This window comes from Chaetura pelagica, unplaced genomic scaffold (genome assembly GCF_000747805.2).
Source record: "Chaetura pelagica isolate M959 unplaced genomic scaffold, ChaPel_1.0 scaffold106, whole genome shotgun sequence".
In the NCBI taxonomy this organism is placed as follows: domain Eukaryota; kingdom Metazoa; phylum Chordata; class Aves; order Apodiformes; family Apodidae; genus Chaetura; species Chaetura pelagica.
This window is the reverse complement of record NW_009954222.1, coordinates 5,004,535-5,017,758: the sequence shown is the minus strand read 5'-3', so window position 1 is coordinate 5,017,758 and position 13,224 is coordinate 5,004,535. Positions and strand designations below refer to the sequence as shown.

The 13,224-nt window shown below is 37.1% G+C and overlaps 1 protein-coding gene across 1 annotated transcript in view; it reads left to right on the top strand.

The window, feature by feature from the left end:
• The window catches only part of MYCBP2 (MYC binding protein 2, E3 ubiquitin protein ligase), a 185,752-nt gene that overhangs the window by 17,761 nt on the left and 154,767 nt on the right, over window positions 1-13,224 (top strand). Inside the window, exons 3-4 of the mRNA XM_010003518.1 lie at window positions 6,154-6,287; window positions 7,220-7,295. Of these exons, the coding sequence (XP_010001820.1) occupies window positions 6,154-6,287; window positions 7,220-7,295 (210 nt within the window). The remainder of the gene's footprint in view (window positions 1-6,153; window positions 6,288-7,219; window positions 7,296-13,224) is intronic.

Here is a 13,224-nt window from a genome sequence, read left to right as displayed (position 1 = left end):
CATGGCAGAATGATTTTCATCCTTTGTTCTTTTGATAGTTTTGTGTAGTGTTGTAGCTTTCATAACGCTCACTAATTCCCATAGAAATCTGCTCTTATACCTGATTTTGCTTTGTTTGCTGATCCAGATGGTGAACAGATTAAAAGCTCAGTATGTCTCTACTTGGAAGCGTAGTCAGAAATATGGCATGGCACCAGGAAAAAAGCTAAACTCAGAATGTGAAAAAAATACACTCCTTCCACAATTTACAAACCCATTTGTCATGTAGTTAGATTTTTACTTCATCATGTAAGCAAACCATGAGGATCACAGAATAGTTGAGATTGGAAGGGACCTCTGGAGACTTCTTAGTCCAACCTCAACCTTCCTGCTTAAAGTAGGATCAGCCACAGCAGGTTGCTGTGGACAATGTCCAGTTAGATTTTGAATGTCTTTAAGGGTAGAGGATTGATAGCCTCTCAGGGCAACCTGTTCAGGGATTTGACAACTCTTACAGTTCTTGTGTTTAAATAGAACTTGCTCTATTTCACTTTTCCCCCCCTTGTCTCTCAGCCTGTTACTGGATTTTGCTTAGAAGACTCTGGCATCATAATCTTTACTCTCATCCATCAGGCATATATCCACATTGAGAAAATTCCATCCCCTCCCTCCCAAGTTTTCTCCTTCTCCAGCTAAAGAATCTGTTTGCTCAGTTTCTTCCTATATGACAGATGCTCCAGTCCCTTACACATCTTAGTTACCTTTCTCAGGACTCGCTCAAGTAAGTGGGTCTCTCTCTGTCTTGACTTATTTATATGTTTGCTAACCTGAACTTCCTTCACTGAGGGTAAGACATAATTACTTGGACTTTCCCATTGGCATCAGGGACATAGCATTGGTGAAGGCAAGTTTTATCAATAAACATGTTAGGTGACCGGTGTCATTTGTGACCAGGCTCTTATTCATGTAGTATTTGGCTCATGTTTTTCCCTAGTCTTTATTTTGCTACTGATATATCTATAGAAGTGTCCTGGTTTAAGCCAAACTTGTCCTTCGTGTTCCTTGCCAGATTGAACTCCAGGTGAGCTTTGGCTTTTTTAACGCCATCCCTGAATGCTCAGACAGTGTTTCTGTGTTTCTTCTGGGTGATGTGACTCTGCTTCCACCTGTTGTATGCTTCCTTTATATGCTTGAGCTTTGTCAGGAGCACCTTACTCATCCATGCAGGCCTCCTGTCTCCTTTGTTTGATTTCTTGCATATGTGAACAGACCACTCCTGAGCATGGAAGTGATCCTTGAAAATCAGCCAGCTCTTCTACACTTCTTTCTCTCCAGGCAACTATAACCCATGAGACTCTTCAAAGTAGGCTGTTGAACAGGTCAGAGTCTGTATCTCTGAAGTCTAGAGTTTTGATTCTGCTTTTGCCTTGCTCCCTTCTTTCAGGTTCCTGAACTTCACCTGCATTTTGGTTGTACCCATGACTGCCCTCAGCCTTCACACACCTGCCTAGTTCCTCCTTGTTTTAAGAGTCAAGCCCAGCAAAGTGTCTGCCTTCATTGACTCCTTGATCACCTGTGTCATTCAATTACCATCCATACACTTCAGAAACCTCCAGCATTGTTTGTGCCCTGCTGTGTTCTCTCCAGTAGATCCTGCAGTAGTTAACATCCCCCATAAGGACCAGTGCCTGTGAATATAAGGCTTCTTGGGGTTCTCATGTACTTCCTGATAAGACTGCCTGTAGCAGACACCCAAACACATATTGGTCTGCTCTCTCATCCTACCTCTTAACCTTTCTATTGGGTTGCCAGCAACTGTTTCATATTGTATCTGAATCACAAAAAGAACAAGGACAATCCGGTTGGTGTTCTACAAAAACTACAATAGAAGTTCTGGTGATGTTTGGATATGGGAAGGTAAAGGAAAATAATCAAACAAAATGGTAGAAAATGAAACTTGCTCTGTATACTATTTACTTTGAAGTATAATTTATACTTCCCAGAGACTAAAAAGAGTTACAAGTCATCCCATTTTCTGGGCAGTCATTCTATATTGATGCAGCTTTGTTTACTCAAAATAACTCTCTTCTTCATCTCCCTTTTGTAGATAGTGCTGTAGTACTTCAGTTCTCCAGTGGTGACTTAGGAGTAGTGATGCTTCTGTGTGCTATTTGGTAAAGAAAAGTCTTTGGAAAGCTGTGGCAATCGGATGTTGTAATGTGCTTCTTCAAAAAGAAAATCACAAAGGCATATAGACTTTTGCAAGTCAAAGACTCCCCTGACAGGTTGTTGAGTGGAACTTACAGTAGTTGAAATGGGGCACAGTGGGTGCTGTCCAACTACTTTGGACTAATTAATCTTCCTGTATTCTCACTGTCTTTCTGGCAAATGAGATGTTCCATCATGTAGTGACAACCTGTGGAGAATGTGTTTTGCAACTTCTAGATCCTTTATGGCAGTTGTATACCAGTGCAAAGAAGGCTGGCAAATGGCACTAGTTATGTTATTTATGCACATAAAAATGTGTTTTGCTGATGTTGCACCGTTATTCTGTATGGGGCAGCTGAGGAAAACAGTGAAGGAAACATCAGCTCATTACTTTTCAACCAACGTCCACATGTGAGTACTTATGTTTCAGTGCCCTTAAGTAAAGTGTGTTGGCAGATTTAGAGCTTTTTAAGAAACTCAATGCTGTGATGAAAGACCCTGAGACATGATGATGGTGACTATCTGACTACATGAGTGATAATAGCTTGCAGTTGCAGGCTACTTGGCAATTTAAACTTGGGATTTCACTTTGGTCTGTTCAGAAGCAAATGCTTGCTGCTTCTTGTCCAGCCTAATTTACTACCAGCAGCAGTAATTGACTAAGTGGAGGAACACAAGGATTATTTGATATCACAAATCTGACAGTGTTTCATTTCAGTATCACTGAGTGGTTGCTGCCTTTTAAAAGTATTTCCACTAGCCTTTGAATGCCTAAACTGTGCAGAGTAAGCACCTGTGGAAACAAAATAATACAGTATATTTGTCATGTCTCTGGACATCATGACTTTGATAGACCACTCCTGTCACCGTTATACTTCTTCCCAAAGATGCTTAGCCATCAAACCAGAGCCAGCATGGTTAAACAATTACACTGCGTCTAAGTCAGTTGGAAGTTTAAAAAACTTTAGCATGTGTTACTATGCAGCTTCTTAAAATTCACTGATTTTTCAAAAGTGTACTCAAGATTTAATCAACAGTAGAATGACTGGATCATAATGGTGTACTAACTACTGTGGTATTTGGTAACACGTTTCATGTAGAAGCAAAGGTTTTAAGTCAAACAGCACTTGAGTAACACTTTGTTTTCCCTATTCTTCCTCAGCTGCAGAGACAGTATTTTCTTCCCACTAATCGGGGACAACTTCAGTGCAGTGTATAACCTAGAAAAGTTTCTGCAGGTGTAACACTATTAACATAAGATTAACATAAGGTTAACTCGTATTGAGCAATTCAGTAACAGCATTGAATGAGGTGAGGGGTTGACCACACACACTCAAAACATAAAGTTTCCTTCTTAAATTTAAGCTTATAAATTGCAATTAAGGACTGTGCTGACTTTGAGGGAAGATGCTCTCTTTGCATTTCCTCAGCTCCTTTGAATAATCAGAGCAATAGTGTTGAGGAAACTGAATTGTGTCCCCCTAACAGTGCAGCAAATATTGCAAGTACTAGTTAGTGCTACTTCTGGTTTGAAAATTAATCAGCTAAGCATGCTTTTACTGCCTTCTACTTCAGGTGACATAAAGCTGAACAGAAGTTTCAGTAATTTCATTTAACATCTACTTGACCAATTTTAAATTGTCCAGCTATTGGGGTTTTTTTCCCCTTTCCCCTTTTTTTCCTTTGGTTTGAGGCAGCAGCTCCATATTCCAGAGTTGAACATTTTAGGTCTTTGCTTTTATTCTCATCAGATTTTTATGTGAAGGCTGTAACAGTTCCATTCACTCTTTTTTTGGCTTCATTGCCACAAGTGTTTTTCTGTCAAGATAATCTGCAAGTTCTGCACTCGTTTGACTTCCACTTCCTTTGTGGTCCAATTGAAAACTGCTAACTTAATCTCAAATGGTACAATGGCTTGAAGCAGTTTGCAGAAAACCTGCCTAAGATTTGTTGACAATCAGGAATTGGTTTGTGTGAACTGAATGGTATCAATAGCTGAGTTAAAGGCTGAAGGCCTTCTGCCACTGGAAGCAGATTGTCAGCATAGAGTTTCAGGACCTTTACAAATGACAGATGACCACAATTCACAATTGTTAACCAAAGCCATAATTAATAATTTAGCTAAGAAATCCAACTGAGCCATGTCAGATTTTGTTCAACTTCAGGCAGTAGAAGAGACAGGCTTATGATTAACACATGTGGTTTACAGCAGGAAATTAGTCATTATCTGCCAAATGTTGTTTTTCATGAATATACTCGCCCATATCTTATCCTTTCTATCTGAATATCAAAACTTCTTGGCCTAATGGTATATAACAGTAGAAATGTGAACAATCATAAGTATCTTTAGATGTTATATGCAGGTATATTATATACTTATTGGTGTTATGCATAGTAATGATAAGTTGCTCGGAACTGTTTATAAAATTAGTGTTGATTAGGTTTTTTAAAGATTCTTTAATTAATCACTTACTGCTTCTGAAGTTTAATTTGGATACAGGGGCAGTGTCTACATCCCAATAAAAATGTTGCAATTTCAGTGTCCTTGAGGTTTTGTTTTAAGAAAAAATAGTGAGATATATGTGGATTCTCAACATGGCATTTCTGTATCCAAGTTGTTTTGGTGTAAAAATTTGTTCAAGCTTAAAACTTGCTGAAGATAATGACTGCTGCAGTAGAGGGACTAGGAAATACTTGCAGTGCCTTCAATGGCTGATACATGAATAAGGGAGGGAATAGTACCACCATTTGGAATCTGAAAAAGGAAGTAAACCCCTTACTGATCTTTCCTGCCTGCTAATTGAGGAAAGCACTGTCTAGGTATCACTGAGAAACAAAGTTAGTCTGTAAAATGGTGGAGGTTTTGTCACTTTGGAAATGATCCCAGTCGTGGCAGGTGGGGGGCTGGGTGAAGCTTAATTTTGAGGGTTTCTAGATGTGTACACAGTGAAATACATATTAAAAAAATGTGAACTGATCCTGTGAAATATTTACAAGATTAAAAAGTGCTTATAATGTTTGCAGACTGTAACAAATTTGGAAAGTTTGCAAGGATTTTGGCAGGCAGGTTTAAATTTGAAAGGTTTTAGCAAATTCAGTTAGTGTCCTTCTTAAAAATAAATAAATAAAAACAGTGCTTATAACATTATTTCTGAGAAGTTTGAATTGTACTATGTTTAGAAGGCATAAGTAACAGCACAACTAGATAAAGAGCATTGGAAACTCAGTCTGGACATATGTGGGATAATGTTTTTAAGATCTGTTAAGTTGCACAGGTCTGGCATGCTGTGTTACTGTGAAGCTGCAAACTAATACCTGGGATACAGTTAAGAATGTGACCTTGGAGGCATAAGAAGCATTGTTCTTCCTCTTACCTACAGCAAATAATAAGTACTGTTTTCAGTTTTGGTCAGTGAGTCTGCTTGAGGTATGGACTGAGAGAGCCCTGAAGTCATTCAAAAGAAACCAGGACTTTTACACTTAAAAGTTAGGGTGAAAGTTTCATGAAAGGTTATTTGGTCCAGAGAGGAAGAGTGAGTGGCTACAGAATAAAAGGGACTGCAGTGTTCTTCATGTTTGACAGCAGAATAAGAATTACCTGCATTAAAACTTAATAAGGAAGGAAAACTTGTCTGATGTAAGAATAACTAAACAGTGAAACAGACTCTGGAGCTTGATTATAGAAAACTGGACATTGAAAGTTGTATAAAATTTATTTCCCCCATTTCTTAAACATGTTGTATTCTGTTATATATTGAAGCTTTGCTCTTGAAGAAACCTTAAAAGGTCATCTAGGTTCTCTTCATAAGCTTTGATTTACTGGGGAGTTTGGGGGATGCCCCCTCACTGAGTCAGTTGTGTTAGCTCTGGGATAATGATGGTGGTTCCTTATAAGAAAAGGGGGGAGCTGATTTGTTTCTGTAGGAAGTGTCCTGATGAGGCATGTCTCTCCCTTTTTGTTAATAGGTAAAGATAGGAAAGGTGATGAAATTTCTAGCAGGCAGCTATCTTGAGATACACTGCAGGGGTTCTTTGCTTGAGCTTGTTTTCAGACCGGTGGCCATTGGTCAAACTTCAGTTTCCAGCTTGATTGCTGGACTGTGAGACTTCTATACTCTTGCAGTCTGAATGCTGTACAGAGAGAGCACTAGGCAAGTAAACAGGATTAGTCCCTTAAAATTTCTATTTAGAATAAAGTTGTTTGAATAAAGTACTGAGATTCTCCTGATTCTCAGTCTCTTCCCAGTTTGTTATGCGAGAGTGCAGTGTCTTACTGCCTGTGATTTTTAGATTCCGTAAGTTTCTTTTTCTAACTAACCTGAACTGTAAACTATTAGAAACAATTGTATATGTGTGTATGTTTTTACTTTGGTGATTTTTTTTTTTTTTTTGGTTGTCAGTTTTTTTTTTACCTGGTAGTAAGATGGAGGAGAAGGAATGTGATAAGAAAAAGGTTTGGGCAGAAGAGGATTAGAGGACTGAGTGTTAAGCTAGAGCTGTAATGTAAAGGAGTGGAAATGAAAAGTGTGCAAGCTGAAGGTGGGAAAAGTCCAAACAAAAGTTGAAGGATTTGTGTTTAAAAGTTGCAGTTTCTTCCATCAACTGAATTTTCTGTCAAATGATGAATTTTTAAAGCTTCCTTGCTGTCGTGAAAGGCTTGGTCCTTTATCTGGTAAAGACTTCACAAAACATGTTTTGTACTAACATGTCACGTTACTGGGAGTTTTCAGTGATTCTTGCTTCTAAGGTTGGTGTGGTGCTAAGGGACTTGTAATAGAAGGGTAAAACAGTGTGAAATACAGACATTTTTTTGTTGCAGCATCTATTCTGCTGAAATTAGTGTAAGGGCTCTTAATTCAGGGGAGCATTAGGAAAGCATAATTTTAAGTGCTTTATATTCTGATTTATGCTCTGAAATTCTTCCCATGTTTGTTCCTTTTGTTTAGGAGAAAAAAAATTAGGGGACTTCCAACATAGGGTATGAAACAGAGTTTAATTATTTTGTTCTCATGGATTTTCATCTCTTTTTCAGAAGTAAGAAACTATTTAGCAAGAAAAAGTTGAAAAGAAAACAGAAGACTAAATTGAAAATAAAAACACGCAACAAGGTAAGTCTGTAACTATTGTGCCAAATTCTGACTAAAAAATGAAAGTAATTTCAAATTAGAGAAATATAAGAAAAAATAAGTGGAACTAGCAGTTAATTTGTTTAGAAAAATATAATAAGCCAGCATTGTTTGTCTCTTTCTTCTAAGTGACTGATACCAATGTTGACATTAGTCAGCTTTGTTTGCTTACTTATGTTCAACACAAAATAATAACTGATTCCTTGGTTCCTAAACTATAAATGTAGCTAAACATGTTGACCTTATCGTTAGATTGTACGAGATGCATGTCTAGCCAACAGTTAGAGACTACTGCTGCAAAGAGTTTTTCCATATTGACTAATAGAGAAAGGGAGCATTCAGTGGCTAAAGAATCCAAAGTTACCTCTGAAAATTCTTCCATGATGAGATAGATAGTACTTAACTATTTCTATTAATATTATTTCCCTGTCAAACTCCTGCCTACATCACTTTAAATGCCTGGGGAGCAATACAGTGAACTTCATTAAAATGCTTACTTGTTGCAGGGAAGAAATCTATGCAGAAGCAACAGTATTTAAAAAAATACCCTTCTGCTGCATTCTTTCTCTTATTAGGGAACTATTATTTCTCTGTTCAAGTCAGATTCTCAGCGATTTTCATGAAGTCTCACTGTAGGCATGGAGGCTTCTTCCTAGGTTCCTGTTGTAGTCAGTAAGTTTTCTGGAAGCCTTCTGAAGGACAGAACCATTGAAATACCCAGTGAAAACACTTTCTAGTTAGTTGAATGCCCTTATAATACAAATACACTTCAATTCAATTTGGCCGTCTTATCCCCATTTGCCAAACCTCACATAGTTACTCTATCACAAGACAGATGACTTTGGGAGGGTAAAGCAAACCCTGTATCTCTTCATTTGGTATTGCTTTTTTGGATACTTACCAAATTGTTCTGCTTATCTCAAGTAGTGCAGCTCCAGAGTAGGGAATAGTTTATCTTCACTTCTGTTCTAGGTACCATACACTGAAATATCTTTGGTCCAAACTGAATTTTTTAGCTCTTTCTTCAAGCTGCTGTGGTATTAGAAGTTTTAGACCTGTTCCCTTCATGATTTTATCAGACCTGCTGTCAGCACAGAAAACCAAAATAGAAATTTGAAGAAATTGTGCAAAATGTAGTTAGTCTTTGTATGTTCTGCCTTGTGACAGGAACTTGTACTTTTTAAAAGACAGCTCTTCAGCTTCATTCATTTTTACTATGAAAAGGGAACCTTGTCTTTCTGGACGGTAGTGCCCTAGCTGAACTGGCAAATAGGAAGCTAAATCCAAAACTGCTGTTTTTCACAAGCTTGACAGTCAGGTGTGCTTCTTGGATTTGGTTTCATTGGCTAAATGGATTAGCAGGATCCCTTCTGAATGGCCAAAAATGACATGAGCATGTTAGAGGCTGGTTCTTGTCAGTAGTTACAATTTTGGTACTGGCTGATCATCTCTGCATATCTTGCCTTTGGAGGATTGTTCTCAAGATTTTTCTTGTATTTAAAAGAGCTTCTACTTGAAGCATTAGCTGAGATTCATGCATCTGCCTTTGAAAGGCATAATCAGTTTTTGCAAGTTTTTTTTATTCAAGCCTTTATTCTAGGCAGGCCAGGTTTGACCAGCAGAGCATTGGTATTTGTTTTGAGTCACAGAGGTACAGAAAAGCACTGCAGCTTATTCATGCATGATAGCAGGAAATAATGTATTTCCTGAAAAATACAGCTGAAAGGAGAAAGATAATATCAGCTTCATATCTTTAGGCTATCAGACTTTCAGAGTGGGGTGGCTTGTTTGTTTCTTGTTTTTTTTTGGTTGGGTTCCCCTCCTCCCCCCATATGCTTTTCACTGCATCCTTATGCTTCCCAGTGCAGAATAAGCACAATGATAATTTTTGCACTGGAATGTCAGAGAACAGATATGTGTATTGTCAGGAAAATGTGAGTTTCCATTTGAAGCCTTATAATAGGGTAGATTGAAAAGCCCATCACTACTGCACATTCTGAGCAGAAGAGCTTGTGTGCATATGTTTCTTTTTAAGAACCAGGGGTCTTTTATACTACAGAGATGGATTCTCTTAATATGTTTGGTAAAGGCAGGTTGGACCTTTAATGAAGATGAAGCTGAAGGAACTGAGAAGTTTTTTTGTTAATACCCTGGACTTAAATAAAAATGCTAATTGAGTAATTGAAGAGGAGAATTAAGCATTAAAAAAAGTCATTGTTGAGCAACTGGAAGAAAATTATTTCCACCAAGCATTAAGTGTTGCAGGATTTTAAGTATAAAACATTAACATGTGTTTAATGCAGCCCAGTAGTTTGACCTTTATTCTGTTTCTAACCTGGGATTGTGTTATGATCATCTGCATTTGGACTCCTGTTAACTTTTGGCTTTGTGGTTTAATATCTTATTTATTTAAACAGGTACAAAAAAAATTCCACATGGGTGCAGTGTGTTTTGGTGTGAGAAATTCAGTGCTGAATAGAGTGACTTTTACATAGGAAACAAATACATGATTAGTAGATGTCATTGTATCAGCTTGGATTCCTGCTTCTTCTCTTCCCCCCACCCTTTTTTTTTTTTTCGGGGTGGGGGGGGGGGGGGGGAAGGCACAATTACCACTAGAAAATTGTATACTGTGTAACTTCTGTGAATATTACTGCTTTCCCTTCTTTCACCATTTTCAACCCCTGGAGTTTTCCCACTTTACTGTTAACTCACCATAGTGCTACCTGGGACACTTACCCAAAAGACTGGATAGAAAACCAGAGTTCACATCATCTTCTCTCCTAACATTATTTGGAAAATACTGAAATTTTGGAGTCTGCTACAGATGAAGAATGACTTCCAGTGATTTTCATCCACCTGTTTAGTTTATGTAAAAGGTTCAAAGTAAGACTTGTTTACCCTTATACTAATAGAAGGAATAAAAGCGTGTGGAAGGACAGTTCATGTAGCAAAGAAATTTATTGTAAGCTAACAATGAGAGGTACAAGGTGGATAAGCTGGAAAAATATTTGTCTCATTAAAAATACACACAGTTTCTCAAGTATTGGTGTTTCAGTCTCGAGAGGACATCCCTTTCTAAGGGGTGCTTGAACTGGTCAAAGAGGAATTTGGTGAGGTTCTATACTCTGTGTTATGCACAGGCTAGATCAGACAGTTATTATAGGCTTATCTATCTTTATCAACAGATTAACTGTCCTCTCCTAGATTATAGTCTGTTTCCATCTGGTCTGAGAATAGACCATTATTGCAGTCATCTGGTTCAAGAGGAAGGAAATAATTTGGTCAGAAAATAAGCTGTGTGTGAATTTCATGTTTTAGGAAAGCAGTTTGTTTAGGTGTAAACAACAACTGTAAAGAAGACCACAGGGCTTTTTTTTTTAAATCCATTTCTTTCCTTGATTGCATTGAAACAAGCCAACTGACAAGAGCACTTGTGAGCCTGGTTGCTCTATGTTATGAACCATACTTCTGCCATTTAACCTACATAATGCATCCTTCCATGTAGCAAAGACTGTATGTTTACAAGGACAAACCACACATCAGGGTACGGACATAGCTTCATTCTCTGTCTTATGACATTCTCTGTCTTATGAGATAGCTTCTTAATTTTTGGGGGAAAAAAAGTAGCACACAAGAAATAAAACTGTACCTGCCTATGTAAAAACTATGTTCATGATCCTTAACTTACATTGGCACTCCAATTTTTCAGACTTGGATTTAGATTTCATTAGTCAGTAGTTTGAGATTGACTTGTTCCTTCAGAAGTATGTTTTGAAACTTCTGGAGACATGTTTTTCTAATTTTTTTTCTTAAATATTTGGAGAACATCATCTGCTTCTGTTCTGTCTACCTAAAATGGAGAACACTTTTGTGAGGGATTTAATTAGGTCTAGTGTCTTTTCAGATTCTTTGTCTGTTCCTCTGAAGAATGTCTTAGTCCTTCTGACCATTGAAATGACCTTTCATCACTTACCTCATCTTGTATGGTTTCAGTTGAGAATCTCCGTTTTGAAGTTTAATATTGCACATTTTGTAAGAATGACATGTTTAAAAAGTTCTCTTCTTTCCATCAATATTTAATTTTAGTTTTTTGTCTAGCATGAATAATTTTTCCTAGCACTGAAGACAGAAGATGTGAGAAATGCTGAGTATCTATCTGTTAAGTTTTACGGTCTATGTTTCATCATTTAAAGATAAAGGTTTCATAATGTCCCAGTTATTTACAGCTCATAGGAAAAGTGCTAAATCAGAAGGCATAATTCTGTTTTCCAGTCTTCAAACTCTGTTATGTTTGAAAGCAATAGTGATTTCATATTCTGAAAAAACTAAATGCTTTGGAATAAAAAAATACATATAGAGAGAGCCTGTTATCTCATCTTCTACTCAGATGTAGAAACTGGGCTTCTAGTCATACTTAATGAGTGCTTTGGATTGCAATATTCTGGTAGGCATTTAGAGGTGCAGAAAAAGGACTCGCTGCCCTTTACCTTGCCGACTGCATCGCAAAAAGATGTTTCATACATCTCTAGATCTCAATACATTTAACGATTAGAAAACAAGCTGTTAGGGGTTTGATTTATTTTTTTTCATTAAATAATGTATCCCATAGCCCAAGAGTAATCTGATGGGATTATTATAATTCTAGATCTGCACAAAATTAGTAAGTTGCTTCTCTGAGTTCCTACAAGTTGATTAACATTTTGGCTTAATGTTCTGCTGTTATCCTTGGTAACACAGAAGTATTTCATGTCAACTTGAAGTGTAGTATCATTAACAGGATTGTTGTAACTTAGACTTTATTAGTTTGATAAAAGAATTACTAGGTGGGGTTCTGTAGGCACAGATTTTCATAGTCATCTCTTCTGCCTCAAAAATCTATGAGCCAAGTAGCAAGATTGTATAGGTGGCAATGTGAATCTCACTACTGGGGAGGTTTGTATGGTTGTGTAGAAGAGTGACCCAATACCATGGCTCTTAACTAGTTGCAGAAAAGGAAACTTCCAGTTGATGATGGGATGAACTTAAGTCCCAGTTTCCTAACATGATTGGTGCATCTGACCTCACTGAAGGTAGAAATCTGCTGTAAACAGGAAAAGAAAAAACTTACCTCATATGGTAAAAACTTCTCATCTCTCTTTTGAATACTTTCCGGTGCTGCTGTTTCAGGAAACAAACAAACAAAAAAGGTGCTTACTGAATGAGCGTTTGCATTAGAGAGGAAAAAATTTTTCCTGGTGTGTTTTTTTGTTTGTTTGTTTTTTAATCAGCTCAGTCCATGCCTTTTGTGAAAGAAGACTAAGAAGTTATGTTGGTACAATCTGCTCATTTACCTCCATTTTTGAATACACGTGTTTTGAAGATCTGAAAACTATAAATGTTGTAGTTAAAACCCCTCAGACACTTGAGCAAACCAATCACAAATAAATTGTGAGTGTTTTTTAACTTATGGTGAAGTCTGGGTGTAAAGAGAGAGAGAGAATGTACACATAATATATTATGTCATATATGTTATTATTTTAATAATGTTTGTATGTTATTAATATGAATTAGGTAAGGGGCTTTTAAATATTTGTAAAGTATTGAGAATAAGGAAATAATTTATTTCTGGAAATTAATCAGCTTACTAGTAATAAGCAAGAAAACATATATTGATATTTTGTCTGGCACTGTAATATCTAAATTTATCTGTGCTGGTTAAAAAGTTTGGCCAGCCTATTTCAAAGCCTGTTTCATGAGCTACAGGATTTAGGCTGTTCTAGAACAAAGACTAAGCTGAACTTCTGACAAGGAAGAGCTGGAATGGGAACTCTTCACAGAATTTATAATTACAATGCTTGATACTAATTAGATAAGTGAACTTCAGACAGAGAAATTCAGAGGATCAAAATTATTTCTCTTCCTGTAACTG